Source organism: Poecilia reticulata, chromosome 4 (assembly GCF_904066995.2).
Source record: "Poecilia reticulata chromosome 4, P_reticulata-male-v2, whole genome shotgun sequence".
NCBI classification, from domain to species: domain Eukaryota; kingdom Metazoa; phylum Chordata; class Actinopteri; order Cyprinodontiformes; family Poeciliidae; genus Poecilia; species Poecilia reticulata.
The window spans coordinates 17,255,225-17,279,844 of NC_088833.1; the positions used below are offsets into that span (position 1 = coordinate 17,255,225).

General features: G+C 38.5%; 1 protein-coding gene across 2 annotated transcripts; it reads left to right on the top strand.

The window, feature by feature from the left end:
- Positions 1 to 29: 29 nt before the first annotated feature.
- matk (megakaryocyte-associated tyrosine kinase) lies at positions 30 to 13,065 on the top strand. 2 transcript variants are annotated; one of them, XM_008407924.3, is made up of 12 exons: positions 30 to 409; positions 1,691 to 1,804; positions 1,934 to 2,049; positions 4,494 to 4,713; positions 6,599 to 6,692; positions 6,828 to 6,893; positions 8,182 to 8,281; positions 9,382 to 9,466; positions 10,071 to 10,144; positions 10,256 to 10,451; positions 10,844 to 10,930; positions 11,500 to 13,065. In XM_008407924.3, the coding sequence occupies exons 2-12, from the start codon at positions 1,691 to 1,693 to the stop codon at positions 11,725 to 11,727; spliced, it is 1,380 nt and encodes a 459-aa protein (XP_008406146.2). In that variant the 5' UTR covers positions 30 to 409; the 3' UTR covers positions 11,728 to 13,065. The 2 variants fall into 2 exon arrangements, with proteins under 2 accessions (XP_008406146.2, XP_081462530.1); XM_081606404.1 differs by lacking the exons at positions 30 to 409; positions 1,691 to 1,804; positions 1,934 to 2,049 and adding an exon at positions 6,311 to 6,500 and having other exon boundaries at positions 4,593 to 4,713.
- Positions 13,066 to 24,620: the final 11,555 nt, after the last annotated feature.

Here is a 24,620-nt window from a genome sequence, read left to right on the forward strand (position 1 = left end):
ACTTCTTGCGCCGCCTCTTCTGAATTAGCGGCACGTTTTTCCCAGTGTTGAGGAAGTGGCCCGTACTAGAAGACGTCCAGGATGACGGGCTGCAACACAGACGGATCCAGCTGCGATGTCGGCGCCGCGGTGAGCTGACTGGATCTGGATCTAGGAGGGAAATCTGACTGTATTGGCTGAGGATTTAAAGTTTTTGTTTTTGTTTGTTGTCTCTGATCTCCGGCTGTCCTGAAAGCGGCTGTCCGTGTTTTCAGAGAGCTGCAGTACTGAAATATTTATACGGAGCGAGCTGTCGGCGTTTCCATGCTCAGTCTCTGTCCAGCTGCATCATTACGGGATTACCTCTTGATTTTGTCACTCCTGTTGTCCGCAGGATTTCTGAACAAAGTCATCAAAATCCCAATCCAAGGTGGGTTCAGTTCTTTAATCACCTCAAATTCCCAATTAAGGCTTGGAAAAGTTCCTGTGTTTGTGACCAGGAACGTCAAGTCCTACTGGGGCAAAGCAACTCAAATTGATGTGTAAACAGCGTCTCCTGAAATATTTCTTGTTTTTTTTTTATGTAAACATAAAATGCATGAATTTACCACACTGCCTCATCTAAATTGGATTGTAAGTCCACACTTTGTTTAGGCCACTCCAAACTCCTCTTCTCCACGCTGAGCCATTTAAAAGGTGGAATTGCAGCATGTATGATTATATGGTGGGACATTATCAGGATTTTCTGCTGTGAGAGAGAATAATGCCAGCTTGCTCCTTCAGAAACACAACATATATATTTTTTGTAAAAGCTGTGTTCGGTTTACACCAGATCCAGAAGGTCGCACATATGTTTAGTAGTGTATATATAATAGTGTAATGACTCTATAATCACGTTTCAGAATATTGTTTTTTCACAGTTTCCTTGTGTAACATGAAATAGAATTGCAGTTTTGTCAACTTGTTTCTTAAAAACATAAGCTTTAAAATTCACACTCAATGTTTTCCCCAAATCAACAAACTCATTTTTCAATGAATTGCACGTGATTTAGTCTTAGTGGAATTATAATGGCTCCAATTCAGCTAAATTCACAGTATATTGAACTGTTTTTATGAGAATTGTGAGGTTCTGTTTATCACATCAGATTGAAAGGATGTGAGAGTTACCCAACATTATTTCACGTTGACAGTCTTTTACAAAACGTTTCTATTCATTTACTTCCACTAACCTGTAAAATAATCTTGGGTCCAAGTTTACTTTAGGATTGGGTTTTCATTGCAAGCTTCCTCCTTTTTTCCCCAAATGTAACCACTGTTCATTAAGTCCAAACATTTGCATTTTACAATAATCTGACCACAGGACATGTCTTCAAAAATGTAAGTCTTTGTCTCTGCATGCATTTTGTCCAAATTTGTAGACTGGTGTGATATTGCTTTCTCATACTTGTGGTATATCAGCTGATTTAAAAAATAAATAAATACAAATTTCCATGATGTCAAACAAGGAAGCAGTGGGTTTGAGAGGTGGCCTTACAAACATCCACAGTTAGTTATCAAAGTAACTTCAACCTAGCAGAAGCTCAGAAAGCATTGGCATTGTCTTTTGGGGTTTTAGTAATTGTTATGCTCTGCTCAGTAGGCTGTGTGTAAGAAGCCTGAGCGAAGATGTGGCTGATGCTGCTATTATTATCTCTCTCCTCTCCCCCGGCAGATGAACTGGGCTCCTGGTACTCAGTGTGTAGCCAAGTGTGACAACAGGAAGGCTAAACCTGGAGAGCTGCTCTACCACAAAGGAGACATTCTCACTATAGTTGACACAAGCACGGTACTACTTCACCAAACGTCTTTGTTTAAAAGTTCAGAGTCTGTAAAACCAACGAGATGTCCGTTTGAAACGACTAACACATTTTTATTATTTTTTTATTTAATGAGAAAACTTTGCTTGTTGTTTTAGAGGAAAGGTTTTTACGCTGCCAGACACAACACCACAGAAGAGGAGGGGCTCATAAACTCCAGCAATGTGCGTGAGAGAGAGGCGCTGCGAGTCGACCCCGGCCTCAGCCTCATGCCGTAAGTCTCATCATCATCCTCCGACTCTCACGAAATCATTTTACCGATCATTCAGTCAAGTCTCAAGTCAGACCCTTGTGCTCTGCGACTGCAGCAGGTTCTGTCGTCGTGTCTTTGAAGCTTATCTGGTGACCACATTGTGTGGGCTGATCCTTGAGATGCAAGAATACACCAACAACAAGATTAAGTTCTCAAGCCTCCTGTTTTTTGGAGACATAAAAAACAGGTGGTCTGAAATAACAGTTCAATTTATTTTTAAAATGATGTTCTTTATAAGTGGGTCGTCAGTATCATACCTGGCAAGGTAGACCACAGACCAACTCAATTTTTTTTCTTTTACAGTAGTCTTCTTTTTTTCTTTACTGGGAAATTGATCTTTGTTTCAGTAAAGTCAATAGACGCAAATAGACACAATTTAAAACAAAATTACAAAATTGGTAAAATCCCCTTAATGCATCCTCTTTCTGTTTCTTGTTGGAGTTACTTGTGTTACTCGGTGCCCACTGAGGCCAGTTTGTCCTCAGTGGGCACAGAGTTTCATTTACACGTAAAAAACAACAGCTTCATAATAAATCCGCTAACTTTCATTACAAAAGTGCATAAAACTGTAACGTGTTTTCAAAGAATCATCTCTTTTTTTTTTACAGCCGCAGAATAACACCCTCACTGACTTGTAGAAATAAGGGAAATCAACTATAAAGTGTTGCTGCAATTGAGTCTGATTGGTTTATTATTTAAAGTCCAACACTGGAAAAGATACACAAACCTGACAGATTGGGAAGTGGATTAAATATGTCAAGTGTGGTAAAACAAAACCAGTTGTTCCAATAACAAATCACTTTCTCAAGGTCATCCAGTCTCACTGCAGGTGGTGCTGCTGTGTGTTTGTATTGCGTTTGTACTGTGTGAAAGCTGCAGCGAAGCGGTTTCACACAGTTTTTGTGTTTTTGAATTACCTGCCTAATAGTTTTGCTAAGTTTCTTTTTTAAGAATGTGACCTTTTTGAAGTTCAGTCATTTATGAACGACTTTGCTTGTTTCTCTGGTTGCGGCTCAACCTTTAATAAGAAAAAGCTCAGCCTCCGGCTTCAACCAGTGGATGTTAAAGATGGATCGTTCCTGCGATCCGTGGATTATTTTCCATAAGTTACCAACAGAAAAGGAGTGAAGATGATTGTGGCTGAAGAATCTAAATTTAAGGAGACCACCAAAAAAAGAGCAGGTGTGCTCTTTGTGCTTGTAAACTAAAATCCAAACACCGCCTCTCTGCTTTGTGCCACATTACACCACCGAAGAAGAAACGTTGCCATCTAAAATGCTTTCAGAAACAACAAAGTCCCTTTTAGATCAGTAATAATTAATTCATACGTTGCATGCCAGTCCTGTGCATCTACAAATTACGACAGAAAACTGTCATGAAAAAAATAACCAACTACACGACTAATGTTCTCGCAGCCATTTTAAAGTACTGAAAATCAAGTTAATGCCAAGCATGTCTGTAGCAGCTGAGGTGAGGAGGCAGATGTACAGAATCGGTATTTCTCCACTTTAATCTGCAAGTTCTCGAGAGACGAAGGCACTGGCTTGATGATGATATCATCAAACTCTTTTTTTTTTACTCGTATTTAATCTGCGTGAGGCCACCTGCTTGCATGTAGAAATCCTGGAGCAGAAGTTGTTTTTATGTTTTCATTTCTGAGATTAAAGAATAACGTGAGTATTACTCCAACTTCCTTATCGGCGTATTTATGCATGAGGTTTCGAGGTCTTGCTTTTTGACATTTGTCGTGTGTCGTATGCACAATGCACAGACCCTGCAAAGGAAGTGAAAGATCTATTTTTGCTGTTCTGCTGTATTAGGGCTGCACAGCCAGGCTGTTTCGGATTCCCTCTCGTCTCACTTTGTGCTGTGCATCTTGTTTTTAGTTGGTTTATGAATGCAGGTTTTTTTTTTTCCCACACATATCAACGCAAATTAATTACAACTGAAACGATAAATCGAATTAACCGTGATCAATCGATTATTGAAATAACTGATGTAGTAAGAAATTAATTGCTAACTGAAGGATGCAGACTCTAAAAATTGCCATTTGCTCAAAGAACAACACAGTCAGAAAAGCAATTGAGCCAGAATGAACAAAAATCTATATATATTTTGCACATAAGATTAAATAAATAATCAACAGATTATCTGACAATATTTTTTTTAGCTGTAGATTCATCTTTGCCACAAAAGTGTTGATTTTTATTGCATTTTTGACAAAAATGTTGTTCTCTTATTCAAAAAGCAAAACAAATTGTTTGCTTATTTGCATTATTAATGTATTTCAAACAAAGAAGTACTGCAAATTGTGCCAGTTTTTTTTTATCCGATTAATCATCAAATTGATCGCTAGAATAAATCGATTACAGTCATTAGTTTCAGCCCTCATTGTCTGTCCCCAGCTGGTTTCACGGGAAGATCTCCGGACCGACTGCGGTGGGAAAGCTGCAGCCGCCTCAGGACGGCCTCTTCCTGGTGCGGGAGAGCATACGCCACCCGGGCGACTACGTCCTGTGTGTCAGCTTCTCGAAAGAGGTCTTCCATTACCGAGTGATTTACCAAGACAACAAGCTGACCATCGACAACCAGCAGTACTTCTACAACCTCATCGATATGATCGAAGTGAGTGAAACACTCCGTACGGATCAATCACCTTCAGAGATTCGATATGAGTCGGTATTAAAACCAAATATTAAGGGAATTGGAGTGAGACACGAAGTTTAGGTTAAATAAGGCGTCTATCTTTAAAAAGATTCTTCAGAAATGGAATCATTTAATTTTGAGGTGATTCAAGTATGGCGATTTATTAAGATGGATTCTTAGATTCAAATTTAAAGTGACTCATGTCGTCACACTCACGATGAATGGATGTTGCAGATCTTTTTTAGTTCAAATTCTCAGAAAAATGTTGTAATACAAAAGATCAGTTAGAAGGATTTTTTTTGTACATAAATTTTGTTCTAATGAAAAGTGTTTATCTTGGTTGGGGGAAAAAACCCTCAGTGGAGTGCGGTCAGCCTTTGGCGTAACAAAGTGGTTAAAAAATCTTGCTACAGGATCTCATTTGAGATGTGATGAAAGAAACAAATTGTCCTCTGAAGAGCTAAAAGTGGGCAAAAAATTAAATTACATAAGAATATGTAAAGTTGCAGCCTGGTTTACGAGTATGTGGTTGATCAATGCTTGTGCAGCATCTTCTCCTCAATGCGTCTGCTGCACAGTCCACTTCAGGTTTTGGTTAAACCTGTCGTTTGCATATTCTAATCTGCCACATCTTTTCCTTCCACTCAACATACCACTAACAAGCTTGCATACAGGACCTTGTTGACACCCAGTTTCTTTAGCAATGACCTTTAGTGGTTTACCTTTGTGGTAGAGGTTGTCAAGTCAGCAGACTCCCCACGATTGGTGAAAGCCAGAATATAACATTTTTGTGTTTTGTGTATTTTTGAACTTTTTGAAGACCTGCTTTTAGGTTTTTCACTAGCTGTAAACACAAATACTATCTTGAAATAACTAACTGCAATGATTATCTGATATATAAAATAAGACTAACCCAGTAGTTTTGTGAAATTCTTTTGTTTATCAGACTGAGACCTGCTGAGGCATCAAATCTAAGAGGCTATTTTCAAACTACATCAAGGTTTTGAAGTGTTTCTCTAGATAATATTTGGCCTCTAAAAGATTAAAGTTTTAATTTTGGTCTGCATGCATTAAGAATGTCAACATTTTTTACAAGGTGTAACTTCCTCACCATGTGTAATTTCTCATGAAGTCTGGTCCTGACCTTTTGACAGTGCAAAATAGAAAAAACACAAACAAAACCAAACTGCTTCTTTCAGGAAGCTTTTTCAAAAACAGGTGTGTGGTTTACAAGTTGAAGTCTTTTTTTTTTTTTTTTGAATAAAATAAATAAAAATGAAAATGGCACTGAAACGTGTATTACAGACAAACTGATGCTCTGGTGGATTCAATTAGCATCTTTGGGAAATAAATATTTTATCCCAGTTTAACCATAAGATGTTTCACTAAATCTCTGTTTTATGCATTAAGATGTCTGCACCAAAGCCAGACATTGATGGAAATTACCATCCATTTAACTGATCTGACATGTCTATATGCGGAGCATGAATTCGTGATGTTTGAAATATACTAACTTACCAGTTACTGGGTCATAGCACAAAGCCTCATTCTGTTTTACCCTTTTATGGTTTATCAGGCGAAATCTCATGTCTGTGGCTGTGTGGAGAGTCACACTGCAGCATCCTTATCAGTGGGCTGCAAGCGTCTTTACGCCTGAGTCACTCTGTAACTCACTCCTGCAGAGGAAACAGAGGGAGGAAAGATACTGGACTAACCCAGTGTGTCACAACCTACTGCCGGACGATTTTTATTTTAGTTACATTCAGGTGAATTTTGCTTTGTGGTGAATTCAGCCAAAACAGCTCCATGGCAACAGACTACAAATATTCGCCGTCGGTGACTAATTTGGCTTTCTTTGATGCAGTTTTACTCAAAGACCAAAGGCTCCCTCGTCACGACTCTGGTGACGCCCAGGAAGAAACAAGGAGCCAAGTCAGCTGAGCAGGAGCTGTCTAAAAGTAAGCTCGGGAGTCAAGTTGTGCCTTCATGTTTTTGTACAAAAACACAACATTGCGCGCTTAAAAACAAGTTGAGTCAGAGGTGTTTATGCTTTTTGATATGTTTGCAGTCGTTATAATGTTTGTTTTTTATAGCTGGGTGGCTGTTGGACATTACGAAGCTCATTCTGGGAGAAAACATTGGAGAAGGAGAATTTGGTGGTGAGTTTTGTTTCTTTACACGATGACAAAACCTGCAGGGGGGCAGGAGGGTATAGTTAGGAAATGGCAACAGGAAATATGTCATCTTTTAATCGTATCTCTGGTTGAGAAGTATTACTGAAACTGCCTGACACAAAACAAGCCGCACTCATTAAAGTCCTTGATAAATATGTTATTTATAGATTTGTATCTTAAAAGTTTTCTGTCATCACACCTCCAAAAGGAGTGTAAACATCACCTTACTTTAAAATACACACAGCAAGAAATCAGATATTTACATACACTGTGTAAAACATTTTAACGTTTACTTTTTAAAGTCAGGATAAAAAAAAAAAAATTACTTTTAATCTCCAAATGTTGACATCATTTTCAACTCTACTCGCATATCTCCTATATAATTGGTAGAATTGATTCTTCAAGCTTCTCAGAAAACTTTGCTCCATTATCAAAACATTCCCACAGCATGATGGTACCACCTCCGTACAAGCCAGCTTCTTCTTCAATTCTAATATACAGACGGTCATTATGTCCAAACACTTATCATTTTAGTTTACTGCGACCACAGGACATGTCTTTGTCTCTGTGTGCATTTTGTGGAAATAGTAATCAGCCTTTTCGAGATGCTAGTTCTTCTTCTCTCCTGGAATCTGGAACTGTATCCAGAGAGGAACTGGCGCCACCACAAACTGTGGTAGATTTTCAGTTCCACTAAGAGGTGAAAATATATTATAGACAAATATTTGCTTAAATATCCATGAGCAGTTTGCTCCTGAGCCACAGAGAATTGTCTCGTTGAAAAGTTGGCTGGTTTTTCCATGACGTCACCCAGAAAATCAGTGTGTTTGAGGTGTTTCCTTAAATGCAAATATAGTTGTAAATTAAATCAAATGTGAAATAATCGGCAGCTTACGCAACCGTGATATCGTCATCTCAGCTTCCCCAAAGTGTCTGATTGAAGGAAATAATGAAAAATTTGCTTTAAGTAATATAAGCTAATATTCTAGCAATTTAGCAAATATAAGTATATTTGATAATCTAAACTTAAGCATAGTCTGCAGTTAAATGTCTGCTTTTAACTCTACATAGTATACACATAAGCATTTACACTTTATCTTTTAAACCGTTTGCTTTCCATTCAATACAGTTTAAAATATGTTTTTCAGTGCCATAGTTTTAACTTTTTACTTTAATTTAAAAATATAATCAAGAACATTTAGAGACCAGAGGAAGTCAGATTTAAACAAAATGTCTTAGTAGATATTAACTCTGTGCAATTTCCAACCCTCAGCTGTTTATCGGGGGGAGTACATGGGCCAGATGGTGGCTGTGAAGACCATAAAATGTGACGTCACAGCTCAGGCGTTCATGCAGGAAACGGCTGTAATGACGTAAGTCCTCAAGCGGTTTGAATTACCTTGGAACGCCATCAGGCGTGATCTATCGCTTCTTTACTTTAAAAAGCACACAAAGTTCTGGAGAATTTTACAAACACTCATCGTGGTCATAATTTTTTTTTATATATATATTTCCTGGCTTTTAATGATTTAGCTGAATTATTTTGCCACTGGCAGAAAACAAACACCAAAACTTTGGGTGCAACTTTCAATTTGTGGTAGATTTTCTCTAATCCACTCATTATGGACAAATATTTGCTTAAACGTCCATGAGCAATTTGCTCCTAAACCACATGGTTTGGAAAACACATAAACATATATAAAAATCTGCCTGTTTTATCCATTCACGTCCAGTTTTGAAACACATTTCGGCTCATTTGTGTCCAATATGTTGCATTGAATTGAACAATTTATAACTTGAATTGAAGAACTTATAACTAACCCTCCTCTGTTATCATATTCACATTGTGGAGTGCACCAGTGCAAATGGCAGCAACACCTCAGCATGACGGCGCCACCACCGGTGCTGCATGGATGTTACAGTGTTCCTAATTGATAGTCTCAGTGTGGCTCCTACAAACCAAAAGGAGTTGAGCTGCAGATTTGAAGGTGTTGACCTTGGGTCTGTGTTTTGGTCTCATTTGGTGGTGATGTTCAGCTTCCTTCACTGCACACAGAATATTTCAGTTTATGATTAGCTTGAGCTCTGGTCGTTTTTGGTTTGTTCCTTAACATCCTTACCGATTTCCTTTCTGCCGAGGGAGATGATTTGATTCAGATGGACGGAACCTTGACACACACTGCTGTTCCATCTGAAAAAACTTTTTGCCAAAAATTACTGGGGTTTATTTATTTTTTAACCTGTGTGGATGAGAGAAAATCTAAAATAGAGTCAAGGTTTCGCAGCCACTTCTTGTTTTAAAAAAAAAATCATAGAAGTCGTTTGCGGCATTATCCTTAGAAAAGTTTATATTAACATGAGATTAATACAAATGATAGATGTATGTAAACGTCTGACTTTAATTGTGCATCCGTGCAGTTTGGTTGAGGATTGAGGTTGGTTTCACTTCTTTCTGTACGTTTCCTCATTTCAGGAAGCTGCAGCATAAGAACCTGGTGCGACTGCTGGGAGTCATCCTTCACAAGGGGCTCCACATCGTCACTGAGCTCATGACCAAGGTACGCTTGGTACGCTTAACGAACACAGTTAAACCCCAAAAATTATTAACTACCCCGACGGATTAAGATTATTCCTTTTTTTTTTTTTTTTTTGAGCGACTGGTGCGTTTGTGTGAGATTTAAACCTAATTAAGCCAGAGGTATGAATGAGTATTAATTATAATAAATCATGAAATAAATTATTATTCTGGTAAATATTAAATGTAATCTTATCATGACTGCATCACCACATATAAAAGGTTGTTATAGCGATACAGAAGCCACATGTTCTGCTGATTTATTTTTATAATGTAAGTAAACTTGTTGTAAAATAAAAAAGAAACTGTTATTTATCAATAAACATCTTCTCGATTAATATGAATTTTTTTTTAATTATTTTTGTGCATTTTGTATTTGCTAAAGTAGTTTTCCCTCCTATGATAAAGATATTTATCATAGATCATTAAAAAATGTTGCATGTTTTTTTCCTGCCAGTTGAGGGCGCTAAAAAGCAGGCCCAATTCAAACCCTTCCGTTTGTTCTATTTTCTCTTTAATTATCGACATGTTACGCTTAAAGGTTTGTGTTTACTTTACTAAACTTTAGGTTTATGATGTGTTTGCAGGGAAATCTTGTGAATTTTCTCAGGACCAGAGGACGATCAGTCATCGGCCCCGCTCAGCTGCTGCGCTTTTCCCTGTGAGTCTCATCAAACTGATCTCGTTGCGTCACTTCTGTTTTAGGGGAGACTTTTTAAGCAGATGCTGATTTCCTCCATGTCGTGTTTTTCTTTGCACGTCCTGTGGTCAGTGATGTGTGTGAAGGGATGGAGTACCTGGAGTCCAAGAAACTTGTCCACAGAGATCTGGCAGCGCGAAACGTCCTGATCTCTGACGACAGCGTGGCGAAGGTCAGCGACTTCGGCCTGGCTAAGGTGGACTCCAAAGAGACGGACAAAGCCAAGCTGCCTGTCAAATGGACGGCTCCTGAAGCTCTGAAGAAAGAGGTACACTGACTCTGTTATCAAAAACAATCTCCTCGTTTTACTGTTCAGCTCGCTTTATCTTGCAGCACATAAAGAGAAGACACTAATTTGAAACATTCTCTGTGTGTTGTTCTCTGATCAATGTTTTGTCATTAATAAATAACTGCAGACCTTACTCTCACGTCTGTTGAGTCTTAAAATATCACAACTAGAAAACGGGGAATTCCAGCAAAGAGGGGCGGATCATAAATACCTCCACGCACTTCTACTGGGTTAGAAGTCATAATTAGGAGGAACAACATTTTATGTGAAATGTACTTATTTTTTTCCTTCATTTATAGTTTTGATTAATCGAAATCATAATTTAATTTCCTTTCAAATCTGTCTTCAATGTTTATCTGTTGTTTCTGCAGAAGTTCTCCACAAAATCAGATGTTTGGAGTTACGGCGTTCTCCTGTGGGAGATCTTCGCTTACGGCCGCCAGCCCTACCCTAAGATGGTGCGTAGCGCCTCTCCGTAGCGATGTTCGTGAGTGTTTGTGATTTCGCAGAGAGTCCTTCAGCATACTACCGCAGAGCACATTAGCTGCTGACACTCATTTGATTTCATGCCAATAAATGTTGGTTATTTCGAGAGCTATAACTGCGTTCATAGCTCTCGATTTGATGTTTGCGAATCAAAATGTCAAAAAATCAAAAAATGTAGCTTGAAAAACTCAATACTCTGTAGTCATTTATCGATTTCAGCAAATGCCCATCGGATTAGATGAATTACATAAAAATAGAAAATATTTCAGACAGCAGAACAAGCATCTTGATGTCTTTCTGAATATTTCAAGTGAAGAATCCAAGTTTCTTTTAGGACTAGGTATTTTTAGTCCATTTTTTTCTTTCTTAATCACCTAATCATAAATTACAGTTGTCTTAAACTTCATAAACAATTCAAGAAAGTTGTCACTCGCATTCATAAACTCCGCCTCATTTATGGCAGCAAGGATTGTCTCAGCTTTATTCTGCATAAGCTAAATTCCTGTTGATTCAATCGCTCCTCTTTGTTTCTGTGCTTTAGTCTCTGAAGGAGGTGAAGGAGAAAGTGGAAGCAGGTTATCGCATGGAGGCCCCAGAGGACTGTCCTCCTGGCGCTTACGCCATAATGAAGCTCTGCTGGGAGCAGGAGCCACGAAAAAGACCTGGCTTCTCCAAACTGAGAGAAAAACTTGAACAAGAACTAAGTAAAACGAGCCCAAGCTCTGCAGCCGGGAGTCAAGAAACAGCCAAGACTGGACTGAGGAGCTGAGTTCAAGTCCGTACCCAGCAGCTGAGAAGAACCAGCTCTCATTTGATGAAGACACTTGGGATAAAGACCCTAAAACTAATTTAATTTATGGATTGGTAAAACGCTGAAGTGATGATGAGGAGGAGCGAACCTACATGGTTCTGATGGATTCATGCTTGTTTAAGGGAAATATGTATTGGTGTCACCTGTGTGTGGGATCAACACCGTTTGGTCCAAACTGAGTTGTCTCAAAAGCTTCGATAGAGATTCTCACTAAAAGAAGTTAAAAATTTCTCGCTCAGTAAATGAAAATAGGTTTTTCTTTATTTATAAAGCAGATTAACAAAAAAGAAAGTTGTATACTGCTTTATATTCTTTATTTATTTACACTGATGCAATATAAAGTTTATTTGAGAGATGCATGGGACCAGATTATGGCAAAAAAAGCTAATTCCCACCTGCAGTCAATGGAGAGCTTGATGTAATCAAGTATGATTTAACAGATTATGAATTAGTGAAAAGTCAGTTTAGTAATAACATACATGTCTGATCATTTACTATTCATATCTCACTAAAACCAAACAAACCAAGCTACAAACCAAAAGACAGTTCATAAAATGATTTCATTACCTTCATCGATTAGCACAAATCTTCTCATGTAACAGCCATATTTTTTGCCAAAGGTGCAAATATTTTATTATAACATTTTATTAAAGTGCAGCAACACAAAAATGTAACACAAAGCAAATGGTCCAAACACCTGACAATAATTACTACGCCAAGCAACTTTACTCCTTATAACTCACTAATAATCTCTAGTGCCTTATTTTCAGTCGAAACTCAATTTATTCTTTGTTCAGTTGCTGATTAAGACGCTGCAGGGTTTTAATTCACAGTGAACTGGGCCACATCTCACTCTGTCTGAGAAGATCAGGTAAATGACAGAGGTCCAGTAGCTGGAATGATGTGTATGAATTACTCTGTGCGTTTGTAATTTAAAATAAACGGAAATCTCCAGGTCTGAAACCCGGTATTTCCTACAGAGGTGGTCTTTCAGAGCCACAGCTACACAACGTATCTTCTCCAAGGAGAACAGCAGTCAGTCCAAGGCTCTTCAAACCTCGTCTCGAACGTCTTTGTGCAGATCAGATTCCTCTTGATAAAACAACGTAGATCCACATAAACTGTAACGACAAAAATCATCACACAAGCATTTTGTTGTTGCTACTGTTTAGTGACCACATGTAAATAGTTTGTGTATAAAAGCAACCAAATCATGTTGCTGTCTCGATTTATTTACACTGTTATGTTTTTATTGCCATAAATGAAAGAATGTAATATGTTTGGTTCAAACATTAATGAATCTGAATCTTGTTTTGTGCCTGAACTTAAATGACTGCAGCACTGGAGGGAATAAAAGGCTAGATAAATAAAGAAACAAAAGAAAGAAAGCATAAAGGGTCAGCGTTCATAAGCAAACTTTCATGATCCACATGTCTTTATATTTTTTGGTTTTATACTTGGATTCTTTTTTTGTTTTTTGTGTCATTTAGTTCACCTCTGTGTTCATTTCAGTGTTTGCCTTCAGCTCCTCTATTCTCTCCCAACTTCAGTGTTTTCTGCTAACCAGTCCAAATTCCCAGGATGTTTAAAAGCCAGTCTCCAATAACCCCAAAATATGATCAAGGGAACTACAACATGCTCTCGATCATGTCAGTTGGGAAGTCCTTGTCTGTACAGTTGATGCAGGACTGAGCTGCAGCAGCCAATGCAAGTAAATTTTCACTGTAAGCTTCATTATGAGGATGGAAAAAACACTAAAGCCAATAAAGCAACACCTTCAATCAAGAACACATATTTGCAGGACAAGCACAAGAGAACAGGCTGCAGTTTTTTAAAAAGCCTCCATTTAAACCTGGCCTCCTGACATGCTGGCTTTCTATGGGTTAAGCTGACATATAATCACAGACAAACCAAGCTACAAACCAAAAGAAAGTTCATAAAATAATTTCTCCCGATGTAGACCAACATCGGGAGACTGAGTTTAGTTAGTTACATGGAAGGAAATTCATTTATGTGTATTTATTTTAAATTGAATGACTAATTTTTGTCCACCAGAGTCATCAGATACACGGGGCACTTTGATTCAATTCGTTCAAATGTAATTTCTTTCATGAGACCAAATCAAAAGGAAATGAACATTTATTCCTGCTTTCTGTATCCTCTCTGAATATTGAGATTAGAAGAGCGATTTGTGTTATCCACTGTCCTCCAGGGACGTTTTTGGCTTTTGTAGATACTCAATGTTTTTCTGCTTCACTAATCTTGGGGGGGAACATTTTTAATGATCCACACGTTCCATGTATTGCAGGCCATATATGTCTTATTTCCTTTTTTTCATTATTTAAGAAAAACATAGAGCAAGATGTTAATTTTCCCAGTATTGCTAAAATATTTCCACTTTAAATCTCACCACAGAATAAAGCCTTCTTTGTGGGATTGTTGTCATGTCACAAGACCAAATTAAAGATGTCATTTGACATAAGTCTGCGTAAGCCTGGTGTTTATCAGTATCCCAGAGGACGGAGCACAAATTGCAGCTTGATCCTCTAACTCTTGTTATCATATGGTGAGAGCGGGGGTCCTCCACGATTTGTTCAATCTGCTCTGTGTTTTCTCTAAAGCCTCTAATGGGATGAGCAGCAATTTTCTGCTCAGGGATTTATAAGAAATCAAACAAATAATAATAATAAAGATGAAAAAAAAAAATGATGGTGCAAGCTGGTGTCGAAATATCGCCGGACGTTTTTTCGCTCCGGGGCTGTGTCCTGGTGTACATGGATAACGGGACACAAAGCCTTCACCCATATGTCGAGGAGTGTGCTGAGATGCTTTTCTCGGAGGCTCTAAGTCCTTAAGTTGCGCTTTCTACAAAGACTTAGAAAACAGCTAATCTGCTGAAGCGGCAGCAGCACGCCTGAGCAGACAATGACCGATTACCTGTTGCTTTCACCTGATCCTAGAGAGTGGATGGAAGACCCTGATAAACAAGCTGCCACTTTGTCATTTCTGGCTTTGTCTGCAAAACGTGCAGGATTTTAGTTTTTTTCTTAACTTCTGTCTGTGCGTCGCGGCTCCAAGCTGGTCTAAAACAAAACACAAGTTGAAATCTAAACTGAGTGACGCAGAGTCAAAACAACAAACATGCAAACTCTGTTTCCGAAGCAAAATGCCTCAAATTATCTCACGTTACTCGGTGTATAAAGTCCAAGTGGAGCTCTGCTGTTGCTGCACCTGGCAGCGTGTGCAGCAGTGTGTAAATGAATGGTTTGGCCTAACCTAAAGGGTTTATCTTGGTATGGTTTAAGTAGATTTTGGTGGGTTCAGATCGGGTCAGAAACTGCTTGTCTGAGCCAATTTAAGCATCAGAACCAAGATGCTCTTCCTAGAAGGCGGCATCTTCCAGGTATCACCTCCTCGCTGGATGATGCTTTTCTTTCCAGAAGGATTTAGCCCGTTAAAAGCAAAAATCCCAACAGTGCACGACCAGATGTTTTTGTGTGCTTGAGTGTTGCATGGATTAGAAAATATTGGTTATAATACCCATCCATTTCTTAATGGCCTTGCAAACCTAAAGCCCCACTGGGAGTATCTTAAAAGCAATTTACATTTCTGTTTGTTTTATTCACATTTGTAGATACTTAAGCAAAAAATGTAAAAATAATTACAAAAAATAAACGTGATGACTGTTAATTCTCAGTGATTGAAATAATTTCTGCATTTAAACAAAAATCAAAACACACACAGCAGTTGTCAGAAGTTTACATACACTTTTCACTTTAATAGTTTATCTTTTTACTTCTTTTATTGATTTGTTGGTTACAGGGGTAGGAAAAAAATCACTGGTTTTTTTTATCTAAGTGTATTAATGTCAATTTATTGTGAAATTTACTGCTTAAAAAGATAAGACCTTTTTTTCCTTCCTGTCTGACATTAGGTCAGATTTCACATTTTCTGTTTTAGCTTTGTTAGCATCACCGTAGGCCAGTGGTGGTATCAGTTGCTTCCCCACAAAAGGTTCGGGGCTCAAAGTTTGCATAGACTTCCATCACTATCATAGTGATGTGGTGGGACTATAATGTAACCACATGCGCAAAGAGCTTCGTGTAGCACATAATGCAAATCTGCAGCATGTAAGTAGGTCAAGTCCAGCAGAGTTCAAACTTTACGCTATGACTTTGGAAGGATGTCGAAGTTTCTTTTACCTGAGTGAAGTTGGCCCCCCCACCTTCTTCAAATCAGACAAAATTGGTGTCAAACATTTGTGCTGGTTTGTGCAGCAAAAATTTTCGTTTGTGCCGCTATCATTTTAAAGATATAAAGAAATGTTTCTAGAGGTCATCCAAGGTCAACCCCCCCTCCACCTTCTTCAAATCAGACAAAATGGGTGTCAATCAACTCGGCTATGTTTGTGCTGGTTTGTACAGCAAACATTTTTGTTTGCGCTGCTTTGGCTTTGAAGATATTAATGAAAGTGTAAAGGTCAAAAGGTCAACCAGTCCCTCAACTTTTATGAAATCCAACTTTCTTTATATCTTTAAAATGATAGCGTCACAAACAAAAAATTTTGCTGCACAAACCAGCACAAACGTAGCACTAACGTTTGACACTAATTTTGTTTGATTTCATAAAAGTGGGGGGGCTGGTTGACCTTTTGACCTTTACACTTTCATTAATATCTTCAAAGCCAAAGCAGCATAAATGAAAATTTTTGCTGCACAAACCAGCACAAACGTAGCTGAGTTGATTGACACCCATTTTGTCTGATTTGAAGAAGGTGGGGGGCTGGTTGACCTTGGATGACCTCTAGAAACATTTCTTTATATCTTTAAAATGATAGTGGCACAAACAAAAATTTTTGCTGCACAAACAAGCACAAACGTTTGACACCAATTTTGTCTGATTTGAAGAAGGTGGGGGGGCCAACTTCACTCAGGTCATCTCATTCAGTTGGTTAAACCAGGACAACTTCAGTGAATGCTATCAGGCGTTTTAGAGCAATCTGAAAACCCTTGAACCATTTTAAAAACCTTGAAGTAATGAAAGATTAAAGAGTACTTTAAAAAGACGAACAGCAAAAGAAATCAAACGTTATTGTTTTATTTATTTATTTTGCCAAACAAGAAGTACAATAATCTGAGTCAAAAATGACAGATTTGTTCTGAAAGAAATTAACTTCTAGTGACAGTAAAGGGAGCCCTTTTCTGCGTGACAGCGCTTATATCAGTTTACACAACAAATGAGACTGCACATGCTCCCGCCATTTAGTGTGAAGGTTTACCTGCTGATAGGTAGGTGTAATTCAATTATTGAAATTAGCTTAAGAGCTGCTGTCTGTTTCTCGGGTCCTATCTGACAGTGGAGGCGCTTGTTTGACAAAGGTGCTGATTGTCTTAATTATCAAAAATAATTAATTATAATTAAATAATTAATAATTAATGACGTGCTTCGATTCCTGGACAGTATAAATGCTCCGTGGTTACAGATAATTGAGTCGTTCTACATTGAGAGAAGCGAGTTTAAATTGCAAACAAAAATTTTTATGGAAAGATTTTTTTTCATCACTTAATTTTCTCTGAGAATGCAAATACATTTCAATGAAATTCAACGCGTTTTAAAAAGAATCACACTAAAAAGATTTGAAAACCTCCAAAGGACGACATCAAACTTTCGGCTTTGACTAAAGAAGCAGTAAATTGTTAATTTGACACCACAAATAAACTGGCCAAACTTTTAGTCTTAAATTAAATTTAGCAATAATTTTATAGTTTTAATTATGATTAGAAGAAGCCAACTGTTTTTGAAAGATCTCAGCGTCTCAGTGAGCTGGTTCTCGACCGGAAAAGAAAACACGAGAAGAAGAAAACATGCGAGAGGTGTTGTTGTAATCCAGTAATCATATTTGAATAATGAATGTGAGCAGAGAATGAAGCCAAAAGGAACTAAGTGAACTAAATAGACCAGTGGTTTGTGGTCATAATCTTTTATTTTTTTACAATCTAAAGTACATATAAAATTTCTCCAAACTGTGTGAGACAAACATGCTTTTCATTAAGTGAATCATACATGTGTAGAAGGAGAGCTGCACATATCAGGCAGTAGTGATATCCAAGTGAAATTCATTCCTGAGCGGGGCGGTTCTAGCCATGGATACGAGGGGGCAGGCGAAAATGTTAAGGGGGCGTCATTATGTTTATACATATTAGGGGTTGATAGACTTCATATATTTTGAGGTGGACTATAAAATGATAAAAGTCGCATAGAAGTTGACTCCTCGCAGTGATGTCATAGAAACGTAAGCTAATTTCACATCAACTTGCAGGCTGTATTATATTCACAGCAAATATTCTAAACGTTTGTAAAACGTGTAAGAAACAGAACATCAAAATCATGATCGCGTTTTCTGGTAACCAAGTTCCATAAAGTAAACATCTGAGAGAGAGCAGAAGAAATCCTATGTTTTTTGAACAATAACAATTTTTGTTGCTAATCTGTTGCTAAGAGATGAGTGTGTTTACTGGTAACCAAGTGCCACGAAGTGAACTTCAGATTTTTACTTTTGCAATTTCTTGTATCTAAGCTGATAAGCAGTATTTTGAAAGAGCTTATGTTTTATAAACTATATTACTTATTATTAATTTGGTGTTAAGAAATAAGTAGGTTTTTTTCTGGTACCGAACTGCCACGAAGTCTAAATCGAGATTTTTACTTTTGTGTTGAATTTGTGTTTTATAATACATCTACCACTAATGACAAAAAGAACTAAATTTTCTGAAAAATTCACCAAATACACAATTGTTAACAAGTATAAAATAAGTGGTATTTCAAAAGAGCAGAAGAAATATGTTTTTTGAACAAAAACAATATTTGTTATTAATCTGTTGCTAAGAGATGAGTGTGTTTACTGGTAACCAAGTGCCACAAAGTGAACTTCAGATTTTTACTTTTGCAAAAGTAAAAATCAAAAAGCAGAGCACAAACATTTCTAATGTAACTACTGCCCACATTAAAAGTAGCCTTTTTCCTAAAATAAGCTTTTTAGCTATTTTGTTTATTTATTAACCATGTTTAGCACACTGAATGGAGGAAGTCAATGTAAGACAATATGCTAGTTATAGCCCACATGCCACTGGCTGCATTTAGGCTAATATTACCATTATTCGATCTTGATATTGCCTAATGTTTTGTGATACCAAGTATAGGCTGCAGAACAAAGACAGAAATATTTACAGAAGGAGATGTTTAAGCAGAATCATTGCAAAGGCAGAAATGAGAAAAAAAAACACCATTTATCTTAAACTCCTAGAACTGGCTTTAATTCTTGAGTTAAAGGAATTCTATTAAAAAACAGAAACACCTGCTTTAAAAGCAAACTTAAAATGTTTGTTTCTGTGAGCACCCTATGTATCATCTGATATTGTTCGGACAGGTTCAAATCTGATATCACTTGCCTTGTTAAATTTCCTGTTCCCAAGTTCTCTGACGAGGCCCAGCAATTTGATAACGAATCAGATTTCTAAGTTTTAAAATGTTATTAGAAAGGTAGAAAGTTTGCAAATTATTTTCCTTACACTTTACAGTTATGCAGCACTTTGTGTTGATCTAAAGTAATCATCTTTGTTGTAAAATATCTTGGAATTTGTGGCTGCAGCATTGCAAATGCTAGAAATAGTTATGGGATGTGAGCACTTCTGCACATCATGGTGCTTGTTAGAGAGCCCTAAATATTGTATGTTTATGTTATTTCCCTCAGTTACTCAACATATACTGTTACAGAAACTCACAGTTTCAGTGTTGGGGTCACATTGTATTTGGGAAATGTTTGCTAGTTGTGCACGTAAGAAAAAAATAATGTAGTTTACTGCTAGGTGAAACGCTAGTTAAAATCAAACCTACTTGGAGATACTCAGACAATGTGTATATATATTTATTCATATTTATATAAATTCCCTTCTCATGCTTCCGCAGGTGGACTCTTTCATCCTCTGAGCTCGGGTCCTCTACCAGAGGCCTGGGAGCTTGAGGGTTCTGCGCAGTATCTTGGCTGTGCCTAGAGCCTGACATTTCCGGACTGAGATGTCTGATGCTGTTCCTGGGATCCGTTTTAGCCACTGCTCCAGTTTGGGGGTGACTGCCCCAAGGGCCCCGATGACCACAGGCACTACCACAGGTCCCTGCGCTCCTCGGCCCTGTAGACGCAGGGTGAATCCTAGCAACCTGCGGCCTCTTCGCCAGGAGCACCGGATGCCACCTGATGGTGTAGACCCGCCGATTTCTGCCAGGATTGGTTTGGTAAATGCCAGGTCGGTGACAAATAAAACTTTCGTCATTAGGGATTTCTTTTCCTCTTATTTATTGGATGTTTTATTAACAGAATCATGGACAAGTGGTTTGGTGACTCCAGCATTTTTAATGAACTTGTACCGCAGAACTGCGGCTATTTTATTGCTCCAAGGATGACAGGGTCCGGTGGAGGAATAGTGACTGTTTTTAAAAGCAGTTTTACTTGTAAACAGTTCCCTCTGGCCTCGTTTAGTAGCTTTGAGATCAGCCTATTTGAACTCGGCAGCTCTCACACTGTGCTGTGTGCGGCGGTCTATCGGCCACCGAAGTACAACAAAAACTTTATAAATTACTTTTCTGATTTCCTGGCTGATATCATGCCAAGGTATGACCAAGTTCTCATTGTTGGTGATTTTAATATTCATGTCTGTCGTCCTACTTCACCTATGGCTCTGTCATTTCTTAATGTTACCGATTCTTTTAATTTTGTGCAGTCTGTGACTGGTGCTACCCATGTGCATGGTCACAGTCTTGATCTGGTTTTATCTTATGGTCTACCAGTTTGTAATTTAGTGATTGGTGACTCATTATTTTCAGACCATATGCCTGTTTTATTTGAGATAACGCTGTCCTGTGCTAAAGCTAAAGCATGCGCTGCAGCTCGGTTCTATCGTGTTCTTAACCCTTCTACTGCTGGTCAGTTTTCTTCTGTTTTTAATTAATTTATTGGTGTATAAAGTGCTTCATAAATAAAGTTGGTATGGGATGGTATGGTACTGTGGTCTTCACCTTCCAGGCCTTTTCCAGTTCCTCTCTGAGGCCCTGGTATTTCTCCATTTTCTCGTGCTCCTTTTTCCTGATGTTGTAGTCACTTGGTACTGATCCACCACAACGGCTTTCCTCTTGTTGTTTATCCACCACCACAATGTCCGGTTGGTTCGTCATTACCATTTTGTCTGTCTGGATCTGGAAGTCCCACAAGATCTTAGCTCGGTTATTCTCCACCATCTTTGGGGGTGTTCCCCACTTTGATCTTCCAGTCCATATTCTGCAGATGTTTCTGTAAACTATGCCCGCTACTTGGTTATGTCGTTCCATGTACGCTTTCCCTGCCAGCATCTTGCACCCTGCTTTTATGTGCTGGACTGTCTCAGGGGCCTCTTTGAACAACCTACACCTTGAGTCTTGTCTGGTGTGGTAGATCTGAGCCTCTATTGCTCTGGTGTTTAGGGCCTGTTCCTGTGCGGCCAGGAGGAGAGCCTCTGTGCTGTCCTTGAGTCCAGCTTTCTCCAGCCATTGGTAGAATTTCCTGATATCATCCACTCACTCCCAGAAGGAACAATAGCAGACATTGAGGACAGTTACAAGTACCTGGGAAAACCACAAGCAAATGGCAACCTGAATGAGGTCACAAGGAAAGGAGCCACAGCCAAATACCTCCAACGAATAAGGCAAGTCCTGAGAAGCCAGCTTAATGGCAAGAACAAGATCCGTGCGATAAACAGCTATGCCTTACCAGTAATCAGAGACCCGCAGGAATAATCAGCTGGCCAAAGGAGGAGATGAAGACCACCGATGTTAAGACACTCGGAAACTACTAACCATGCATGGAGAGTTCCACCCCAAATCCAGCATTCTGACTAAACACGAGCCATAGGGAAGGTAAATAAGGCAGGTGATGCCTTGAGTTTTCTAAATTGAGGGAACCAAACCTTTTTGGAATCCTAAAGACCTTTATTGGAAATAAATGCCCCTCTTGGAGGATTAAGAGGCAGAGCGACCACAAAGTTGATTTGTTGGATTCTGTGAAGACGTTTGCAGTCTAAAGAGAATATGCCACCCAATTCAAGAAGAATGGGTCTAAGTCTTTCCAGCACGCAATCTCCTCCTCAGGGTGAATTGTTTGGAATTAAATGCTGAACATAAATCTTTTGTTGATAAAATACAGGCCTTAATATGTTTAATTTTTCTTTCGTGTGTTTGAATAAATAAATGTAAAACATTTTTCTTAAAAGGATCGATCAATTAATTAATTTTATTTATTAGGGACTTTTTCATACTAAAAGCAGCTCTAAGTATCATGAAGTTGAGGTGAGGTGGTGAGAGAAAACACAGACGAAGCCCAGGGTGTAGATAGATGAATGATGATGAATATTTAATGATGAGAAGCTCACAACAGTCCAGGAACTGGCAGCACGACAGAAACGGAGGCTAAGCTCATACCGGTAGCAACAGAGCAGCTGGAACTAGAGTTAACGTCGACTCAGAACAAACAGTTCAACTGACGACGACTAATTAACAGTCCAACTGAGTAGACTGACTAAAGGTCAACAACGAACGACATACGACAAGTATCTGACAAAGAACAGGGACAACAGGTGGGCTTAAATACACAGAGCGTAAAATAGGGAGACTAGACTTATCTGTGAACAATCAAGACAGCACAGAGGCTCACAGGGGAAAACAGATCCAGACAGAAAAACCTCAAAACTAAATACACAGAAAAACAGATCCTCACACTAAGAGCTGTACGAACAATTAGCGCTCAGGTTTCTCTGACAAACTGTTCCACAAGCAAGAGCCATAATACTAGATGGATAATAAATGACTAAAACTACATGATCATGTTAAAGGTTAAAATAAGATTCTTAAATATAAATGTATATGTATAGAAAACAACAAGGAAAATGACAAAACAAACCCTAATTGATTTCTATTTGCTTTTTCTCTTCTCTCTGTCTGAGCCTCGCGCGGTGCATCTGACCTCTGACCTCAACTCCTCCCATCTGTCCTCCCATGGACCAGATGATGTCCCTCCTACAAAACCAGCCGATGAAAATGATCGAGAAGATCTGGAGGATCAAGAAGACAGAAAAGACCTCCATCACCTCCAGAAGACAACTGTCAGTCTCCTGTTGGGCATTTGGACTGAAAACTGTGTGAGACTGAGCTGTAACAACCTCTGCTGGTCTGCTGTCCAGTATCAGCGTAGAGGAAGGAAAGCTAAACATGCTTCAGAGCTGTGAGAGAAGACGACTCTGAACTGTTGACGCTTGTTTCATCTGTGGACAACATGGACATTTCCTGACAATCTGGACAACCCAAAGATCTAACGACAAAACCAGTTGGACTAACAGGAAGCCGGAGGAAAGAGACGGGGGAGGATTTCGCTGCAGCAACGCCAAGACCGAGTGGGGGAAAGGGGCGAGAAGGAAGGAACAAGAGCTTTCCATCCAGAATTGCTTCATGATTGATTGTCCTACAAGCTCTCTGTATTGTGCATAATTCATAAATAAACCTGATTGAGTGATTTTACCTGAACAGTGCTTGGTAAGTTTTTTTTCCACAACAATGGACAAAAACATTAAAGGCTCTCAAGTCAAAGGCGTGGCAGTTTTAGCTAATGTTGGACCCATGAGCCAATGCTAACATTAGCATATTAGCCTGCAAAGACTTTGATGCGTCATCTTTTCAAAGAACAATTTACCTGTAACCATATATGCGAGTAGTAAAGGTATACATGGCACATGAAAATATACTGAAGACGAATAACTCACCTTTAAAGAAGCTCTGCTTCTTTCAATGGAAGCTTCCCGCACTTTACTGCGCATGCGCACCGCTGAGCTGAAGCATTCACTCCAGTGACAAAAATAGTCAAATCCAGTTTACTCAAAATAACGTAGTCTTGTACTTTTCTCAGGCCAAACACGTACATTGCTCACATTACTTGAGTTAAATAAACAATTTAATGAGACGTGAGAAAGCATACAAACCAAATTTAAGTAAGAATAGGTATTGCCTTTTAGTGTTCACTGCAAAACCTTTGAGTTCATCACCTAAAATGTTCAAAATACAAATGGAAATATGGAAACTTTAGCAAAGACTAATCGTCTCTGAACCTTCAATCTACAACATCCGCCATCGCAAATAAAAGTAATCTTCAATCTAAAAATGCCAGAGGCACGAATAATTTAGGACTTAACCATATTTAAAAAAATAAAAGAAATACATTTGATATATATATATATCAAATATAAACTCCTGATCAAAATCTTAAGATCAGTTAAAAAACTGCAAGAATTTGCATTTTGCACTATTGGATCTTAAGAAGGTTCTAAGTAGAGCTTCACAATGGTAAAGGAAAAAAATCGGCGTAAGAGACAAAACCTTTTGAGCAGGGAATTTTCTGAAAACTGCATTTACACTCAAACATGATTTTTTTCAGCTGATCAAAAGTTTAAGACCATAGCTCAAAAAACCCGAAACCCCCCCAAAACAGAAATCAAAGTGTCAAAAAAAAGGACTCAGTAATGAGTAGCTCCACCATTCTTGTTGATGACTTCAAACAATCGTTTAGGCATGCTTGATGCCAGTGTTTTCAGGAGGCTAGTGGGAACGTTGCTCCAAGTGTTGAAGATGGCTTCACGAATGGCATCCACTGTCTGGAACTGATGTCCATTTTTGTAAACTTCCCTTGCCATCCATCCCCAAATGTTCTCAATTGGATTTAGATCCGGGGAACATGCAGGATGGTCCAAAAGAGTGATGTTATTCTCTTGGAAGAACTCCTT

Bases quoted from the DNA above. Each gene is read 5' to 3' on its own strand.
- matk (XM_008407924.3), top strand. From the start codon at position 1,691: ATGAACTGGGCTCCTGGTACTCAGTGTGTAGCCAAGTGTGACAACAGG. The intron at 10,145-10,255 runs GTGAGTCTCATC...TCCTGTGGTCAG, and splicing joins CAGCTGCTGCGCTTTTCCCT to TGATGTGTGTGAAGGGATGG. The intron at 10,931-11,499 runs GTGCGTAGCGCC...TCTGTGCTTTAG, and splicing joins GCCAGCCCTACCCTAAGATG to TCTCTGAAGGAGGTGAAGGA.